At 32.7% G+C, this 16,275-nt stretch overlaps 1 protein-coding gene across 2 annotated transcripts; it reads left to right on the forward strand.

Moving 5' to 3' along the window:
* Positions 1–1,922: 1,922 nt before the first annotated feature.
* Positions 1,923–14,130, forward strand: Raf (Raf oncogene). Of its 2 annotated transcripts, none has more exons than XM_023156781.2 (3): positions 1,923–2,762; positions 6,166–6,389; positions 11,543–14,130. In XM_023156781.2, exons 1-3 carry the CDS (start codon positions 1,974–1,976, stop codon positions 12,651–12,653), a joined length of 2,124 nt encoding a protein of 707 aa, XP_023012549.1. In that variant the 5' UTR covers positions 1,923–1,973; the 3' UTR covers positions 12,654–14,130. The 2 variants fall into 2 exon arrangements, with proteins under 2 accessions (XP_023012549.1, XP_023012550.1); XM_023156782.2 differs by having other exon boundaries at positions 6,166–6,371.
* Positions 14,131–16,275: the final 2,145 nt, after the last annotated feature.

Raw genomic sequence — 16,275 nt, forward strand, 5'->3', positions numbered from 1 at the left:
ATTTATTCTGAACTTTCTCAATATCATAACTGTGATTGAAGTATGTTGGAGGCCAGATACAGGTGCAATACTCAATCACTGATCTAACCAATGCAAAGTATAGTATTTTGATAGAAAAAATATTGGTAAAATCATTTGTTGATCTGCATATAAATCCTAACATTTTCATCGCTTTGTTAGATATGTGTTCATACTGTAAATGAAAATCCATCTTGTCATCCATCATAACACCCAGATCTCGTATAGATTGTACACGTTCCAACTTCTTCCCTGCAATTCTATAACCAGCTGTATAAAGGTTTAATGACTTTGAAAAGGAAATACTTTTACATTTTGCCACATTAACATCCGTATAATTCATCATGCACCAATCAGAAAAAGATTTAAGGTCCATTTGAATTTTCGCACAATCCTGCAACGAATCAATTGCTCTAAAAATCTTTAGATCATCTGCAAACATCAGTATTTCACAGTGAGTAATTTTTTCTTTGATATCATTTACAAAGATATTGAAGAGAAAAGGTCCCAAGTGACTCCCTTGAGGTACTCCTAAGGTAACAGATATCTCGTGAGGGATAAATCCTTTAATTTTGACAAATTGTGATCTATCACAAAGATAACTTGAGAACCAGTCCAGCAAACTCCCAAAAAAGCCAATTGCCTTTAATTTTTCACAAAGAACTTTATGGTTCACGATGTCAAATGCTTTTGAAAAATCGGTGTAAATTACGTCCACTTGTTGTTTATTTTCCAGAGCTTTCAAAACATACTGGGTGTACAACAATAGATTAATGTTGGTAGATTTACCTTCACTAAATCCGTGCTGTTCGTCGATAATCACTTGTTTTAAAGGACTCTTTATATTATCACAAACGATGTGTTCAAGTAGTTTGGGTACTGTACTTAATATGCTGATCGATCTTAAATTATTTATGTCAGCTTTGTTACCAGACTTGAAAATTGGCGTTATATAACTTGATTTCCAAATGAGGGGGAATTTTCCCAAACTAAGTGAAGCTGAAAACAAGAATAATGGTTTAGCTAGTGGTAAATCTACAGGTTTTCAGTAGCATCGATGAAATGCCATATGGTCCCGTACCCTTATATGCATCTAATTCCGATAATTTTTGTAGGATAATTTCTAAGGAAACTGTACAACTATTGATATCAATTGTTTTCTCATAATTTAATATTGGTATTTCATTATCTTTATGTGGTCTATAAACTGATTGAAACTGGTCTGCAAATGCATTAACAATGTCATTTCCATTCTTATAAATATTATCCCCGCAGTACATAATATCAGGAAAGCCATAATTTTCCTTTTGTTGTTAACAAAATTTCAAAAGCTTTTCGTGTTTGATGCCAAGTCATTTTCAATTCTTTTAATATAGGTAATCATCATGACAAATTTTTTACGCCAGTTTGCATCGGGCTCTGAAATCTAAGATTTACATAGTTCATAGGTTTTATGAGCTTTTTTTTCAATGATGAGTTTCTTCAAATCATTGTTGAACCAACGGGGAAATTTTGACTTAGTTTGCCTAACATACGGTACAAAGTTACATATACCCTCATACAAAAAATTCTAAAAAATGTTTGTAGCCGCATTTATATCTGTTAAATTTCTCAAATGATATTCTCAATCAATACCAGCTAAATAATAATTCAATCCAAAATAATCAGCTTTCTTAAAATCAAAGTAGAAATATTCATACTCTAGTTCCTTATGATTATTCACTATTGACAGAGTCATTGTTGATACTGTTAGTTGAAAACGTGATGGTTGGTGGATGTCACATCTGTAACCCATAATTTTAAAAATTTGGTGGACTGATGAACTCATTAGCGAATTCAAGAACTCGTCTCTTTTTTGGGAAACGGGACATGCCCCGTCGGAATATTGCATAGACAGCATGACAACTGACAATAGTGATAGTGACAATTTGAACTGACAAACATGGGAAAGTGCAATGGCTGTTTTATTTGACTTCGGCGAAATAAATAATAATAAAAGAATTGTGAATGGAAGTGCAGTTTCTTCGTTCATTGAATGTGGTACTAGTGACACAATGTCGACAGACAGTGAAGATATGGACATCCAACAAGAACTCCGAAACATAGAGAATGTAATCAGTCTGACCAGAACAAACATAGATGCCCTAAATGAAAAGTTTGCCGACTTTCAGCACCCGCCTGCAATGTACCTCAAAGAATATGAAGACCTGACATCAAAACTACATGAATTAGAAGCTGAAGAAATGAGATTGAGAGAACAACTTAGTAATGGAAGAGAAAGTCCAGAGGACTTAAGTGAACAATATTACCCTATACATTATGAGAGGAAACCACAATATGATAATCTATCAAAGCCTAGGTTCTTACGAGCTCACTTGCCCAATCAACAAAGAACGAGTGTACAAGTGCGAGAAGGTCTTACTTTACGAGAAGCTTTAGCCAAAGCAATGAAACTAAGGAATTTAGTGTGTGAAGTCTGTTGTGTTTACCTGAGTGATTCAAATATCCCAGTGAATTGGGATATAGATATCAGTACACTGAACTGTGAAGAAATAACTGTTAAAATATTAGATAAATTTCCTATTGCTACAAGTATTTCTCATAATTTTGTTCGAAAAACCTACTTTTCACTAGCATTTTGTGAGTGTTGTCGAAAACTATTATTTCAAGGTTTTTATTGTAGGACTTGTGGTTATAAATTTCATCATCGTTGTGCTACTGGTGTTCCTTCCTTATGCCATCAAGTATGTATTTTTATTTTTCAATATTTTTTTCATAGCTGTTTCTGTTTATTTATAAAATTTTCTTGTGATTAGGAAGGTGCACTTTCTTTCTGTTTTTATTTTATGAATGAAAATGAGAGCTGAACATATTCCTTATTGGAGTGAATTTGGGACTACATTTCAATGAAGTATATATATATACAGTGTGTCAATTTGAAAACTTCCCACCCTCAATATCTCCCTTCCAGTACATAATATGAAAAAATGGTCAGACAGGTCAACTTTATTTGCAAGGGGGACACTCTGAATGAATATTTTCAACCCTCGGGGTTCAACCCCCTAGGAGGGGTGGATGTTACCCTCAGAATTTCAAATGGAAAGGGGGGTCAAGTGGCACATCATTTTGAAGGGCATTCAATTCGCTTGCCGACGGTGCCCTCATTTATTATTTTCCGATCAGCAGTATCCGAAAATGTAGTTCTAAACTAATAGAAGTAATTAGAATTGGCCTATACTAAAATGCCTGGTTATCAAGTTAGTATGCAAAGAAATACAATTTATTGACTCTCTTATAAGTAAAACTTGTGATGACGGGTCAGCTTTTCAACTTTCCATCAGGGGTAAAATTAGACAAGCCTCAAAAAATTTACATTAATTAGTTATCTGATTTCGGTGACTTTCATTTGGGTTTATTATCGGATTTAAAATTCTTATCCCTTTTTTGTTACTTCTGCTATAAAAAGTATCGTTTTTTGTGCAAAAAAGGTGTTCATCGCATTCAAGCCATTTGGTAGTACTATCATTTCAGTTTCATTTGTTGAGCTGATCAGCGATACCTTAGAAAGTGTATAAATTGTAAGAATGGTTTACACTATCCAAGACCAAATTGAAATAATTTTTATTTATGGAGAGGTGGGCAAGTGCGCACGAAGGGCGGCATCTCTTTTTAATGAAAGAAATCCAAATCTTAATATAAGTCACCGGTATGTGCTTGATTTGGTGACAAAGTTTTCCGAAACTGGTTCGGTGAAGAATAAAAAAAGGAATAACCCCAGAGTACTGAATGAGGATGCTCAAATTGAGGTGTTGGGAACATTTGCTGCAGAGCCGACTAGCTCCTTACGATCAGTAGCAGAACAGACGGGAATGTCACACGAGACTGTAAGGAAAGCACTGAAAATGCACAAATTTCATCCATATAAAATGCAGATTCTCCACGAGCTCCATGAGGATGATTATGACAGAAGAATAGAATTCTGTGAAATCATGACTCTTCGAATCAATGCTTTACCTAATCTTCTGTTCAATATCTGTTTCAGTGATGAATGTTCATTTTTCCTGAATGGCAATGTTAATAGGCAAAATTGTCGCTATTGGAGTGACGAAAACCCTCACAATTTTCGAGAAGGACATACACAACACCCACAAAAAGTTAATGTTTGGGCTGGTATTCTTGGAAATGCCATTATCGGACCTTTATTTTTTGAAGAAAACTTGAATGGTGATCTGTACCTAGATATGCTTCAAGCACCTATCGATCCACTTATAACTCACGAGCTCGAAACTCAAATTGATGCACACGGTAATTTACTGTTGCAGGAAGATTTGTTACATTTCCAACAGGACGGTGCGCCACCTCATTATTTTCGCCCCGTCCGACAATGGTTGAACGAGCGATTCCGGGAGAGATGGATTGGCAGAAGGGGATCAATTGAGTGGCCACCGAGATCACCGGATTTGACTCCATTAGATTTTTTTCTTTGGGGATATCTCAAATCTGTCGTTTATAAAACACAGCCCACTGATATGGATGACCTCAAAGGACGAATTACAGCAGCATGCCGGTCAATTAGTGGTGAAGTTTTCCAAAATGTTCGAGAGGAGTTCGAAAACAGACTGTATTACTGTTTAGAGCAGAATGGACAACATTTTGAACATATTATCAGATAAAGCGTAACAAGATGGTTGAAATTTGTTTTTTGCAATTTAGTATTTTTTGTTTGCACTCGATGCGTATTTCGTTAACTAAGTAGTTCTACATTCCTCTCACATCCACGAATTCGAATATTACTCAAGGGTTGGAATGATGCTACCTAGTACGATGCTCACCTTTTCCAATAGTCCATTACAATCATTTGTTTTGAATACCAACCTGAATACCAAACATCTAGTGCGGGCGAGTTTTAATCATTTATTCTTATTCACTTCTAATCACCGTTCGTTTGGAACGTTATTGTTCAAAAACTGCTCATCAAAAACTAATGAAAAAGGTATCATTGGCAAGAGAATTGAATGCCCTTCAAAATGATGTGCCACTTGACCCCCCTTTCCATTTGAAATTCTGAGGGTAACATCCACCCCTCCTAGGGGGTTGAACCCCGAGGGTTGAAAATATTCATTCAGAGTGTCCCCCTTGCAAATAAAGTTGACCTGTCTGACCATTTTTTCATATTATGTACTGGAAGGGAGATATTGAGGGTGGGAAGTTTTCAAATTGACACACTGTATATATATATATATATATATATATATATATATATATATATATATATATATATATATATATATATATATATATATATATATATAAATATACAGAGATATAGATATTATTGAGTGTGTATGATATGTGTGTATATATATGTGTCATGTCCACGAATTTCCTCCTTTTGATTTATATATATATATATATATATATATATATATATATATATATATATATATATATATATATATATAATATTGTAGAGCAATAAGGAAAATGAGGTTATATTATAGTTTTTGACCATTTTGGTACATAATTTGATCATCTGTAAAGGATCCCTATTTTTTTGAGAGTATAATTTGCATGCTCTTTGAAATTAAATTTCCGGTCTGCAATAACATCTGGATATTTAAACGTGTCTACCACCTCACTAATTTTTATGTGATGCTCACCTTTCACAAACCTTTTATAATCCCTTTCATTTCCCATTTACATGAATTCAGTTTTTTATATTTATTTTCCGTAAATTTGCACAACACCATATATGTATATTTTACAGTGTCTCATTAATTAAGTACCTTGACATATATATTCATAGTCTGACCTTGAGAAATATAGAAGGGTATCATCTCATTGGCGAAGATCTTCCAGCATTAACTACTATATCATCAATATACACTTCCTTGTACACCTTGATCAGTTCTGATTTCATCAGATAGTACTTTGTTCAATCTCAGTCTCAGCATTCTGTTCTCGAGGTGATCAACAAATTAAGATATGTTATTTCTAATGATTGATTGAACAAGATTAATTTCACTACTGAGTTTTTCTATAGACCATTGTTTCAGACTTTTTATTTTTCCTCTGACTGACTATATTTCCCAATGTCGTTTCCAAATATATTTCCTTTTTAAAATATTTTTTATTTTTCATCTGAAGGTACGAATGGCAGATGCATATTACAGAGCACTTCTTGCCAGACCTCCAGATACAAGTGCTGGTATCCTTTATGCAGGGCAAGCAGAACTGGGAATTTCTCTAAGACAACCCAGGCATCCGGGCACTCTTGGTCACCATGATAGATCTAGTTCAGCTCCCAACGTATGTTTAAATAGCGTCAAGGGTTCCGGAGAAGATTGCCCAAGGTCATTATCGTTAACAAGGCATGTATAGCTTGATAGATATAAGTTGAAAAAATGTCTATATAGTTTTTAGTGAAAACGGTAGTTTTCAACCTTGGTATGTGAAAATAATGAATGAAAACTTACTGATGAGTACTGAACAAAAGGTTTTTGAGTTGGGTTTTGAGAGTTTGGATACTTCCTGTTTTGAAATTTGGTGGAATGAAATTATATATTCGACAAATCTGATAACTAAACTATCTCCCAAAGAGTTCAGTTCTGAGTGGGTCTGGGGACAATATTCCTCGATGTCTAATGTTAACATTATGAACGTAAGCGTGGAATGCCATTTTCTGATGAACATAGAAGGGTCTTCCGGTAAGGATGATTTTATGAAAGAGGTTAACAAAATGTAGAAATCTTCTGTTTTCCATATTCAACCAACCAGCTTCACAAATTTCGTTGGAAGTTCTTCTTGCCTCCTTATTCCATATATTAACCTAAGGCAAGAATTTTGTACCTTTTGAATTTTTGTTTATACTAGTTGGTTAAATTCGATCCATAAACTGAATGGGCATAATTGAAATTAGAGGTTCGCAGAGTAAGGATATCAACTCAATAGGAATACTTTGATATTAGTAACAATGAAATGATAAAATATATACATTTTCAATTAAAACAGAAACAGTAAAAATACAACTCAGTCTCAGTAGTGAGATCGGATATTTCTTCATATCAGAAAGTTAAAGATCATTATTTTGCACAAAATTATTCACATTGATCTTACAATTTTCATAGGTGATTCTGTATGAATATTTTGATCATAATTTTTCTATACACTGTGCAGCTAATTGAATAGAACTTGCCAATACTTGATGAAAATCCATATTAGAGCTAATTAATAAAGTTTATTATATGATTTTCACTATAAGCTTTGTTAATTAGTTTTAATTATTTTTACTTTTGGGGGCTAAAATATTCCTTCTTCTTCTGAATTGAACAAAATTTAGGTTTATACCTAGTTTTTTCTTCGCTGATTCTTTTTATTTCTCAACTTCCTCGACAGATGTAAAAGGAGTACTGGAATGTGAAATACGTCAATCTTGTTGATTGATTCCCGAAACATTTGATGAAGTACAAGATGTTCTCTAATATCAGTCTGTTGCTATTTCGCCACTATCTAAATACAGCCATTTCTGCGGAGCTGTTCTATCTAGATATGAGAATATACGCTGATTCTTTAAGTTTACGTCTCTTTGAGTGGGGTTCATTGGCTTTAATTCTCGTCTTTGAAATTCTCTTTCCATATTGTATTCTGGTTTTCTCAGCCACACCTGCACTTTTTCTGGATATAACAGAAACAAGTATCTTCTGAATTTTCAAGCACTGCAATCTTCTCTTTTACAAGCTCAATATTACAGAAACAACTGAAACTGTTGTTTGTTACCTGATTTCTTCATCAAACATAGCCCTAAAAGATTGGAAAAATGTATCAAAAAATACAGGACCGTATTTAAAAATCGAAAGTTGAGTGGTGTCCAAGAAATAAAACATATTCTAACACATTTCTTGCAACATATTTTTACAGCCTATCAACATTTGTAATGGCAAAGTATGATTAGTCTTTGAATATTTGTTCAAAAATAAAAGAAATAAACTCAAAAAGGAAGTGGGATTCTTCAGTTTTTTTTTGAATATCTCTTGAAATAAAAGCCCTAGCTCGGATTTTAAAACATCCCAATAATAGGCTCTGTCAACTCGAATTTCACTCACCCGGTATATACATACAATAAAACGCGACGTTATTTCAATCCAAAATTTAATTTTGACAAATTATAAACCTTTATAAATTGTACTGTGGTTGAAGGACTTCAGTCGGTAGCCATTTGGTATTGGTCAATGAATAACTTTTATCATTCTTATTATTTGATATTGGCGATATACAACCTGTTTCTTTCCTAAATTTCCACAAGGAGTTTACTAAAAGCCATTTATCTAAAACATTTTTTTATTGATATCAAATTTTTAAGAACAACCTGTTTTGTTATTTGCAAACAGATAACAACATTTTTAAGTTATTAACTGATTGTCTTTGGTTACAAACTGATATCTAAGTGGTCTTATGACAACAGCATGGATCCAAATCTGAACAAATGGTTCTTTTTACATTTGAATGAATGTCAGTCAGTCCTTCATAGATTATAGGTAATCCTTCAGTTCATTCATCAGATTCATCAGTAAACATATTTTTAAAATTGCTTGAAATGGTTGCTTTTATTTGGCATTTAAACTTTAGGACTCGATAAAATAACATCGAATATAATAAAACTTATCGCGAAGTATATAACAAAACCACTTGAATACTGATAAATAAAATATTCGAAACGGGTATTTTCCCAGCTTGTTGGAAAATTGGTCTTATTAAACCGTTATTAAACAAAGGCAGGAAAAAACTTAAAGAAAATTACAGACCAATAACGCTTATTTCCACTTTAGATAAAATTTTTGAAAAAAATCATTAAATTGAGAATAACATCATTTCTTGACAAAAATAAAATCATATCTGATAAACAATTTGGATTTAGGGAGGGAATATCTGCAGAGCATGCCATTGTCGATTTAACAAATCGATTATATAAAGACTTAGACAACAATAAGGTTACAATTTGTATTTTTTTCGATTTAGCTAAAGCCTTCGATACCGTAGAGCATAAAAAACTTTTTGATGTATTAGAAGGCTATGGCTTCAGAGGAATAACTTTAAAATTACTGAAATCTTATATATTAGGCAGAATCCAGCACGTACAAATTGACGACATCGTAAGTGAACCAAGAGTAACTGAATGTGGTGTACCGCAAGGGACTGGGTTGGACCTATACTTTTCACAATGTACATGAATAAATTATTAGAAAACGAATCACAAGGTTACATCACGTCCTTTGCGGACGATACAACTATTCAGTATACTGGAAACACATGGGAAGAAGCCAAAAATATAGCAGAAGACGACCTTGAAAATTTAAAGAAATTGTTCGATGATATGAGCCTCACCATAAATTTTGAAAAAACTAAATACTCATCTTTCAGCTGTAACATTAAAAATAAACCAACTTTTCATTGCCTCAATGTGAACTCAAATACCAGCATGTTAAAAATAGAAGAAGCAGAAAATGTGCGTTATTTAGGTATCGAAATCGATCGCTTTCTCAAGTGGGATAAACATATACAAAATATTGTGAAAAAACTGCGATCAATGATCTACAAATTCAAGCAACTGAAAAATATATTACATTTATGTCATCTAAAAATGCTATACTTTGCATTAGTGGAATCACTAATCCAATATGGCATAACGGGGTGGGGTGGATTATTCAAGAATCACTTGAAAACACTCGAAACTACAAAAAAATTATTTTAAAATTGATAATCAATAAAAATGGAACTTACCCAAGTCATTTACTGTACGAAGAATCTGGAATTTTTTCCGTGAGAAAGCTTTATATATATAAGGTACTAATTCTCCAGCATAAACTGAAAAGTAATTTAGAAAATATTTCCCATATATACGATACAAGAAAGAACACATCACCAAAACACATCGAGCACAGAAAAGATTGGGACAAAGGTCCTTCAATTATATTGCGTCACACTCATACTGTTGTATACCTACAAATATAAAAATGAGTTATAACATTCATCTATTCAAGAAACAAATTAAATCCTGGCTCAGAAATCCGCAAAATAGTGAATGTATCATTAATTCATTATTAGACACAACATAAGTTAATCACAAGTTAAACGATGAATTTCTCGTCTCCAAAAATAAAAGTTCATATTTATATTTATATACGTGTATGTGTGCATATGTGTATATAAAACAAAAGTAATAAAATAAATCAATAATTATAGCGTTACTTACCAACTGTTCCTTGATAATGTTTTTATTTTTATTTTTTAGTTTGATACTGTTCTATTATAATTCTACACTTCACTTTCTTCCAACAGACAAAATTGGAACTTCAATAATCTCTGACAAATTTTATCCATTTCGCTAATAAATATTATCCATTTTCCATTCAAAATACCTCGGTTACCATAAATTAAATTTAGTAGAGAAATGTAAAATCCCTACGCACGAATCTGAGAATGATTTCGGTAGGGCTTTTCTTTTCTTTCTTTATTTCTGTTTCAAACTATTGTAAATAGCAGATAAATGTAAATGTGACTTTGGAAATAAATTTATTATTATTATTAAAATTCATTATTATTACTCAATTAATCAAAAATTTACTTCATAGTTCGAAGATATATCATTATTATATTTTTCTATTCTTGAAAAAAGTGTTGAAAATTTAAAACAAATTAATGAAAAATACAACTTGCACTCATACATATATACAAATATGTATAACTTATATTCAACACTTACGTAGGTTTGAGAATGAACAAATAAATATAAGGTAAAAAATTATGTTCAAGTGACACTTTATTGTGATATTTCTACTAAACAGTTTACAAAACCGCAACACGTGTTTTGCTATACAATAGCTTCATCAAAAGTTTTCATATTGGGAGTGAAAATAAAGTGTTACGAAATTGTTTTGAAAACTGAGATCTTTGTCTAACTTTATCCCAATAAATTTGTTAGAATCATTGATTGAAAACTATCAGTTACTAAAATTATATTTGAAAATTCACAATTGAATGATTAATAATTGGTATTCAAGAGAGCTCCGCTTTGTATGGATTCATGAGAAATGTTGCCAATGATCCACTTGATTCTTTGGTTTGTGAATATCTTTCCTACCAGGCTCCTACTAGATCAGTTATTACCACGTAATGGCTCTTTGTAGATCTTCTTCCACAGTTATCTTGTATCTTGGAAATAAACTGGAAATTTCTCATATCAATAGGTAGATGTTGAAGTTAATAGAACACTTTTTTACAACTAGAAAAAAAAGATCATTTATATACTCACCTGTACCCACTTCTTAAATAAAATATTTTGTGAACATTGTATAATTATTATCATGGACGAAATTGTATTTAATATATATGGAAAATAATTCAAATAAACCCTCAAGTACCGAGAAATCACCAATGGTTTACTCTGGAAACATTCCTTTTTAAATCTTTAATATGAATATTATATTCAAGAGCTTGTAATTTCAATTTCTGTTTTTTTTTTCATTAGGTCTGGTGCTGATGTAGATGGCTCTCCACACTGCAGGAGCACCCAAGCATCACCAACGGGATCTCTTCAGCCCGGAAGACCCAGAGCTCGTTCAGCAGATGAAAGTAAACCCCTTCTCGCTCCCCGAGAAAGCATCGAAGACTGGGAGATTCCTGCAGATGAAATATTAGTAGGAGCCAGAGTAGGATCTGGTTCGTTTGGAACAGTATACAAGGCTCACTGGCATGGACCGGTAGCTGTCAAGACACTCAATGTGAAAATACCTACCATGGCCCAGTTGCAGGCTTTCAAAAACGAAGTAGCTGTGTTACGAAAAACTAGACATGTAAATATTCTTCTTTTCATGGGATGCGTCAGTAAACCTCAGTTAGCTATAGTGACACAATGGTGTGAAGGATCGAGTCTCTACAAGCACATACACGTTCATGAAACAAAATTCCAACTCTTCACTTTGATTGAGATAGGTAGACAGACTGCACAAGGTATGGATTATCTACATGCTAAAAATATAATCCACCGTGACTTGAAAACCAATAATATATTCTTGCATGATGACTTGACGGTGAAAATAGGAGATTTTGGTCTGGCAACAGCAAAGACGAGGTGGTCTGGATCTCAGCAGTTCCATCAACCTACCGGTTCCATACTCTGGATGGCACCAGAGGTTATCAGAATGCAGGAAGACAATCCCTACAGTTTTCAGTCTGACGTGTATGCTTTTGGCATTGTAGTATTTGAAATGCTTGCAGGCCAATTGCCATACGCTCATGTCAACAACAAAGATCAAATTCTCTTCATGGTAGGAAGGGGCTATCTCAAACCGGACCTCACTAAACTGAGATCAGACACTCCCAAGGCTCTTAGGCGCCTAACGGAAGACTGTATAAAATTCAACAGGGACGAAAGACCTTTGTTTAGACAGATACATGCATCTCTTGAAGGATTCTTGAGAAACCATCCAAAAATTAGCCGTTCCACCTCGGAACCAAACATGAATCGAACTCATTTACAATCTGACGATTTCATTTATACATGTATGAGTCCCAAGACACCTGTCAATTTTGGACCGAGTAGCTTTTTGTTTTATCCATCAGGTACGGGTAACATATAAATTGTTTGGTCTTGAACTAAGTGATATTTTGCGGGATCAGTTGATGAAGTATTTCTTGATGAATGGTATGAAAACATCACATTCAGAATGACCGATTTTAATTGTTCAAGATTGAGATGATTGGTGGTCCTTTTGTTTTCCAGATCCTTGAAGATTCAGCACTTGAAAGGTCTTGAAAGATATTCCAATTTGATGAATTGGAAAACTGATATTCCTTTGTTTTACATAGGAAAATATGCTAGAGATTGAGTTGATTATATATCAGTTGTCTGTAGATAAGACATATTAATAAATTAAGGGCTGTTTTGGTCATGAAAAATTAATCTCATGAGAAACAGTTGACTTTCATTTAACGAAGAAACATAAATGTTTATATCAGGGACCTTAACTAAATTTCACTATGAAATGAGTTATTTTCAAATAATAATACAAAACATTTAATACATATTGATTTGAAGAAAGCAGATGCTAGAGAAGTTTTGAAGTAATTGGTAATTCCTTATAAATAACATTATGTGAAAGTGTTTCAATTTTATTGGTAATAGAATTTTTGGATTTCCTAGTGTGACATTCATAGAAGGTTTCAGCAGCCTCTAATTTCAGAGATGAATGTTTGTTTCTATTAACAACACAATGAATTAATATACATATTTTCAATTTAAACAGAGAGGAGATATCAAGAAGTTCATTTTCAGTACATAAATTGGGAGAGAGATAACATAACGCTAATTTGAATATCTATATAATTGTTTTATTTCCCAAAAAGTTTAAGGGACTTGTGATTGAATCATTAACAATTCCCCATAATGATACTAAATATTGTAATTTTGAATAAATTCACATTATAACTTGAAAAACCTCTGTTTTTTCGTTAACCAGAGTTTCATCAGGAAACACATTACTATTCAAAGAAGTAGGGTGAGTTTTTCATTTGAGTAGAGTTGAAACATTGAAATTTTTGGAATATTTCACACAGATTCAAGACCGATTCACATATGGGGTCCACCTGATACTCATTTAGAAAATTATATCAACTTAAATTTTGTTTTCCAATTCATGTTGGGTCATTGATTAATATAGAAACTTGAAAATTTATTTTGTTGTTGACATACATTTTCTTGAATGTGTAATTTGAAACTTCATCAATAGTAAATATCAAATGCTTTTTGAAATAAATATCAAAGAAACCTTTATAAGATATTGCAATTTGAGGTTAGGTTCACTATAGCCCAAAGGATGTCAACATGTCAATATTTTAATATTCTAATGGTTAGAGATACAAAAAGTTTATCCAGTTGTATATTCTGTTATTTCATTGTATATGAACTATAGATACTGAGCAAGTAATTATTTATGTAGTTGTGATCGTGTGTTTGAGTAAGTTGGATGTGCAAAGGTGATTTTAATTTAAGTTATTGACTAATGTATATTTAAATTATACAAAAGTTTTGTTTTTACAATAAATCAAGAAAATGTTTCTAGTGTCTTATTCAGTTGTTATTTCTAGATGCTTTAAAAAATTACATTACAATATTTGTACCTGTTTTGAAGGAAATCAAAATATATTTTTAACTAGAAAGCAATAGAGTGCTGTTAGATAGATACGAAGTCTGTTAAAAAAATGAGGTGAGTGTTCAAATTTCATGGGCTACATACGTTCAATTATCAATTTATTTATTCTTTTATGTTGGTACACTAGTCTCGAACATTTGTTTACAGTTTCAGCTGTTTAGTATGTTTAGTTTGTTAGTGAGAGGCATAAAAGTTAGAAGTGTTCTGGGACATTTGGTTGTAACATCGAAACCAAAATCCAATCGTCCCAATGAAAGAGCTCATAGGAGAGCCAAGATAAAAAAGCATGCCAAATTCCATCAATTATCAAGGTTTTGCTCACTGTTTTTTTCAGTTACCGCGGCGTAGTGCATAAGAAGTTCTTACCTTATGGTCGTACAGTCAATAAGGAGTATTATTTTGAGGTTATGCGCCGCTCGCGAGAAGAAAACGTCTGATGTGGAAAAACAATTCATTGCTTTTGCATCACGATAATGCAAATGCTCACCCGTCATGGCTTGTTCGTAATTTTTTGGCCAAAAAGACACCGTAATCATGCCTCGGCTACTGTATTCACCTGATTTGACCTTCTGCGACTTTTTCTTGTTCTTAAGATTGAAGAGACCTATGAAAGGACGGCGTTTTGCAACGATTGAGGGGATAAAAACCGAATCGCAGGAAAGCTCAAGGATACACCAAAAAGTGCATATCAGAACTTAGAGGATTGAAAAAATTCTGGCATAAGTGTATTATATCTGAGGGAGACTACTTTGAAGGGGACATAATAGAAATTGATGAATAAATAAACATTTTTTTAGAAAAAAGAAAATTCTTATTTTTTTAACAGAACTTGTATATTCATTATTTGTCATATTCATTGATATAAATGACAGAATAATGAGAACAAACACTATCAATATTTTCAGTATACTTGAGATCAAGTGCATAGCCAGGAATTTATTTTGAGAGGGTATAAATGAAAAGTATTTGAAAATTAAATGCTACGAAAATTTCTTTAAAGCATGGTATTTGGGACCGCTACACAAATATTTTCTTCAGTTTCAGAAAAACATGGACATGATCGTAAAAATTTTCTTCGGTAAAAATTATTTTTTGTGATGGAATCAGACGGTTGTTGAAAATATTTCAAATGAGCGAGAGGGGGATGATACATTAATTTATTAAAATTTACAGGAAAAAATCTACAAAATGAAAATATACATCAACTCACCTCGGAATATAAACGTCTTTATGAGCCACACTAATGAAATTATAAATCTTTTGGCTACAAACTGGTCAATTACTTCTTCCACAAAACATGTCTGTGAAGCTCTCTCCACCTTAGAAAACACTGAAGGAACCGATGGGCTAAAATTTGACACAGTTATTGACCTACGATTTTTTTATCTCAATTGTATTTGATCGATAAATTCATTGAGAAAAGAAATTTCAGTTGCAATACGAAAATATATCTTGGAATTTTTCGAATTTAAATGAACGTGTGTTCTATTATTTCTTGTATACCATGCATGAATTTTAACGTCCTTGTTTTTGATATGTCCCAAATTTTTTCACCTCGTTTAGGAAAAATTTGATTCAATATTCTCATTCAAAGCCTGAATCCTTCAGACAGAATTCTTGAGAAAATTTCTCACTGGCTAAAGAATGGCCATACAGTTTCTATGGCGGATGTCCGCCGTTGAGGATGACAGTGTTCCATGTAAGTGAAATTTTACCTCTTTCATATACCTACTATTTTGTGTAGCAATCCTGTGAATGATAACTGATTCCATAACGAATGTTTGAAGTTCAAACTGACTAGGAAAAAGTGTTTTTTGTATAATTCAATGTTCATATAAAAAATTAGTTGTTTCAAGAGGGGTTTTTATTCCAGTTTGTGTCTGAAAGTTATTTTTTTGTATGATCTGCGCATATTTGTAAAAAGTTCATTTTGAAATTAATTGCTTTCTTTCTTTGATAGGTTCTGTCATTTTTTTGTATAAAGATGGAGAAATAGAAAGTCAAAACCTTTTATGCCACAGAATGTTTGTGACATCAGCGAACATTGTGA

This window comes from Leptinotarsa decemlineata, unplaced genomic scaffold, assembly GCF_025532065.1.
Source record: "Leptinotarsa decemlineata unplaced genomic scaffold, Ldec_3_MD MMD2_P_RNA_scaffold_5, whole genome shotgun sequence".
In the NCBI taxonomy this organism is placed as follows: Eukaryota; Metazoa; Arthropoda; class Insecta; order Coleoptera; family Chrysomelidae; genus Leptinotarsa; species Leptinotarsa decemlineata.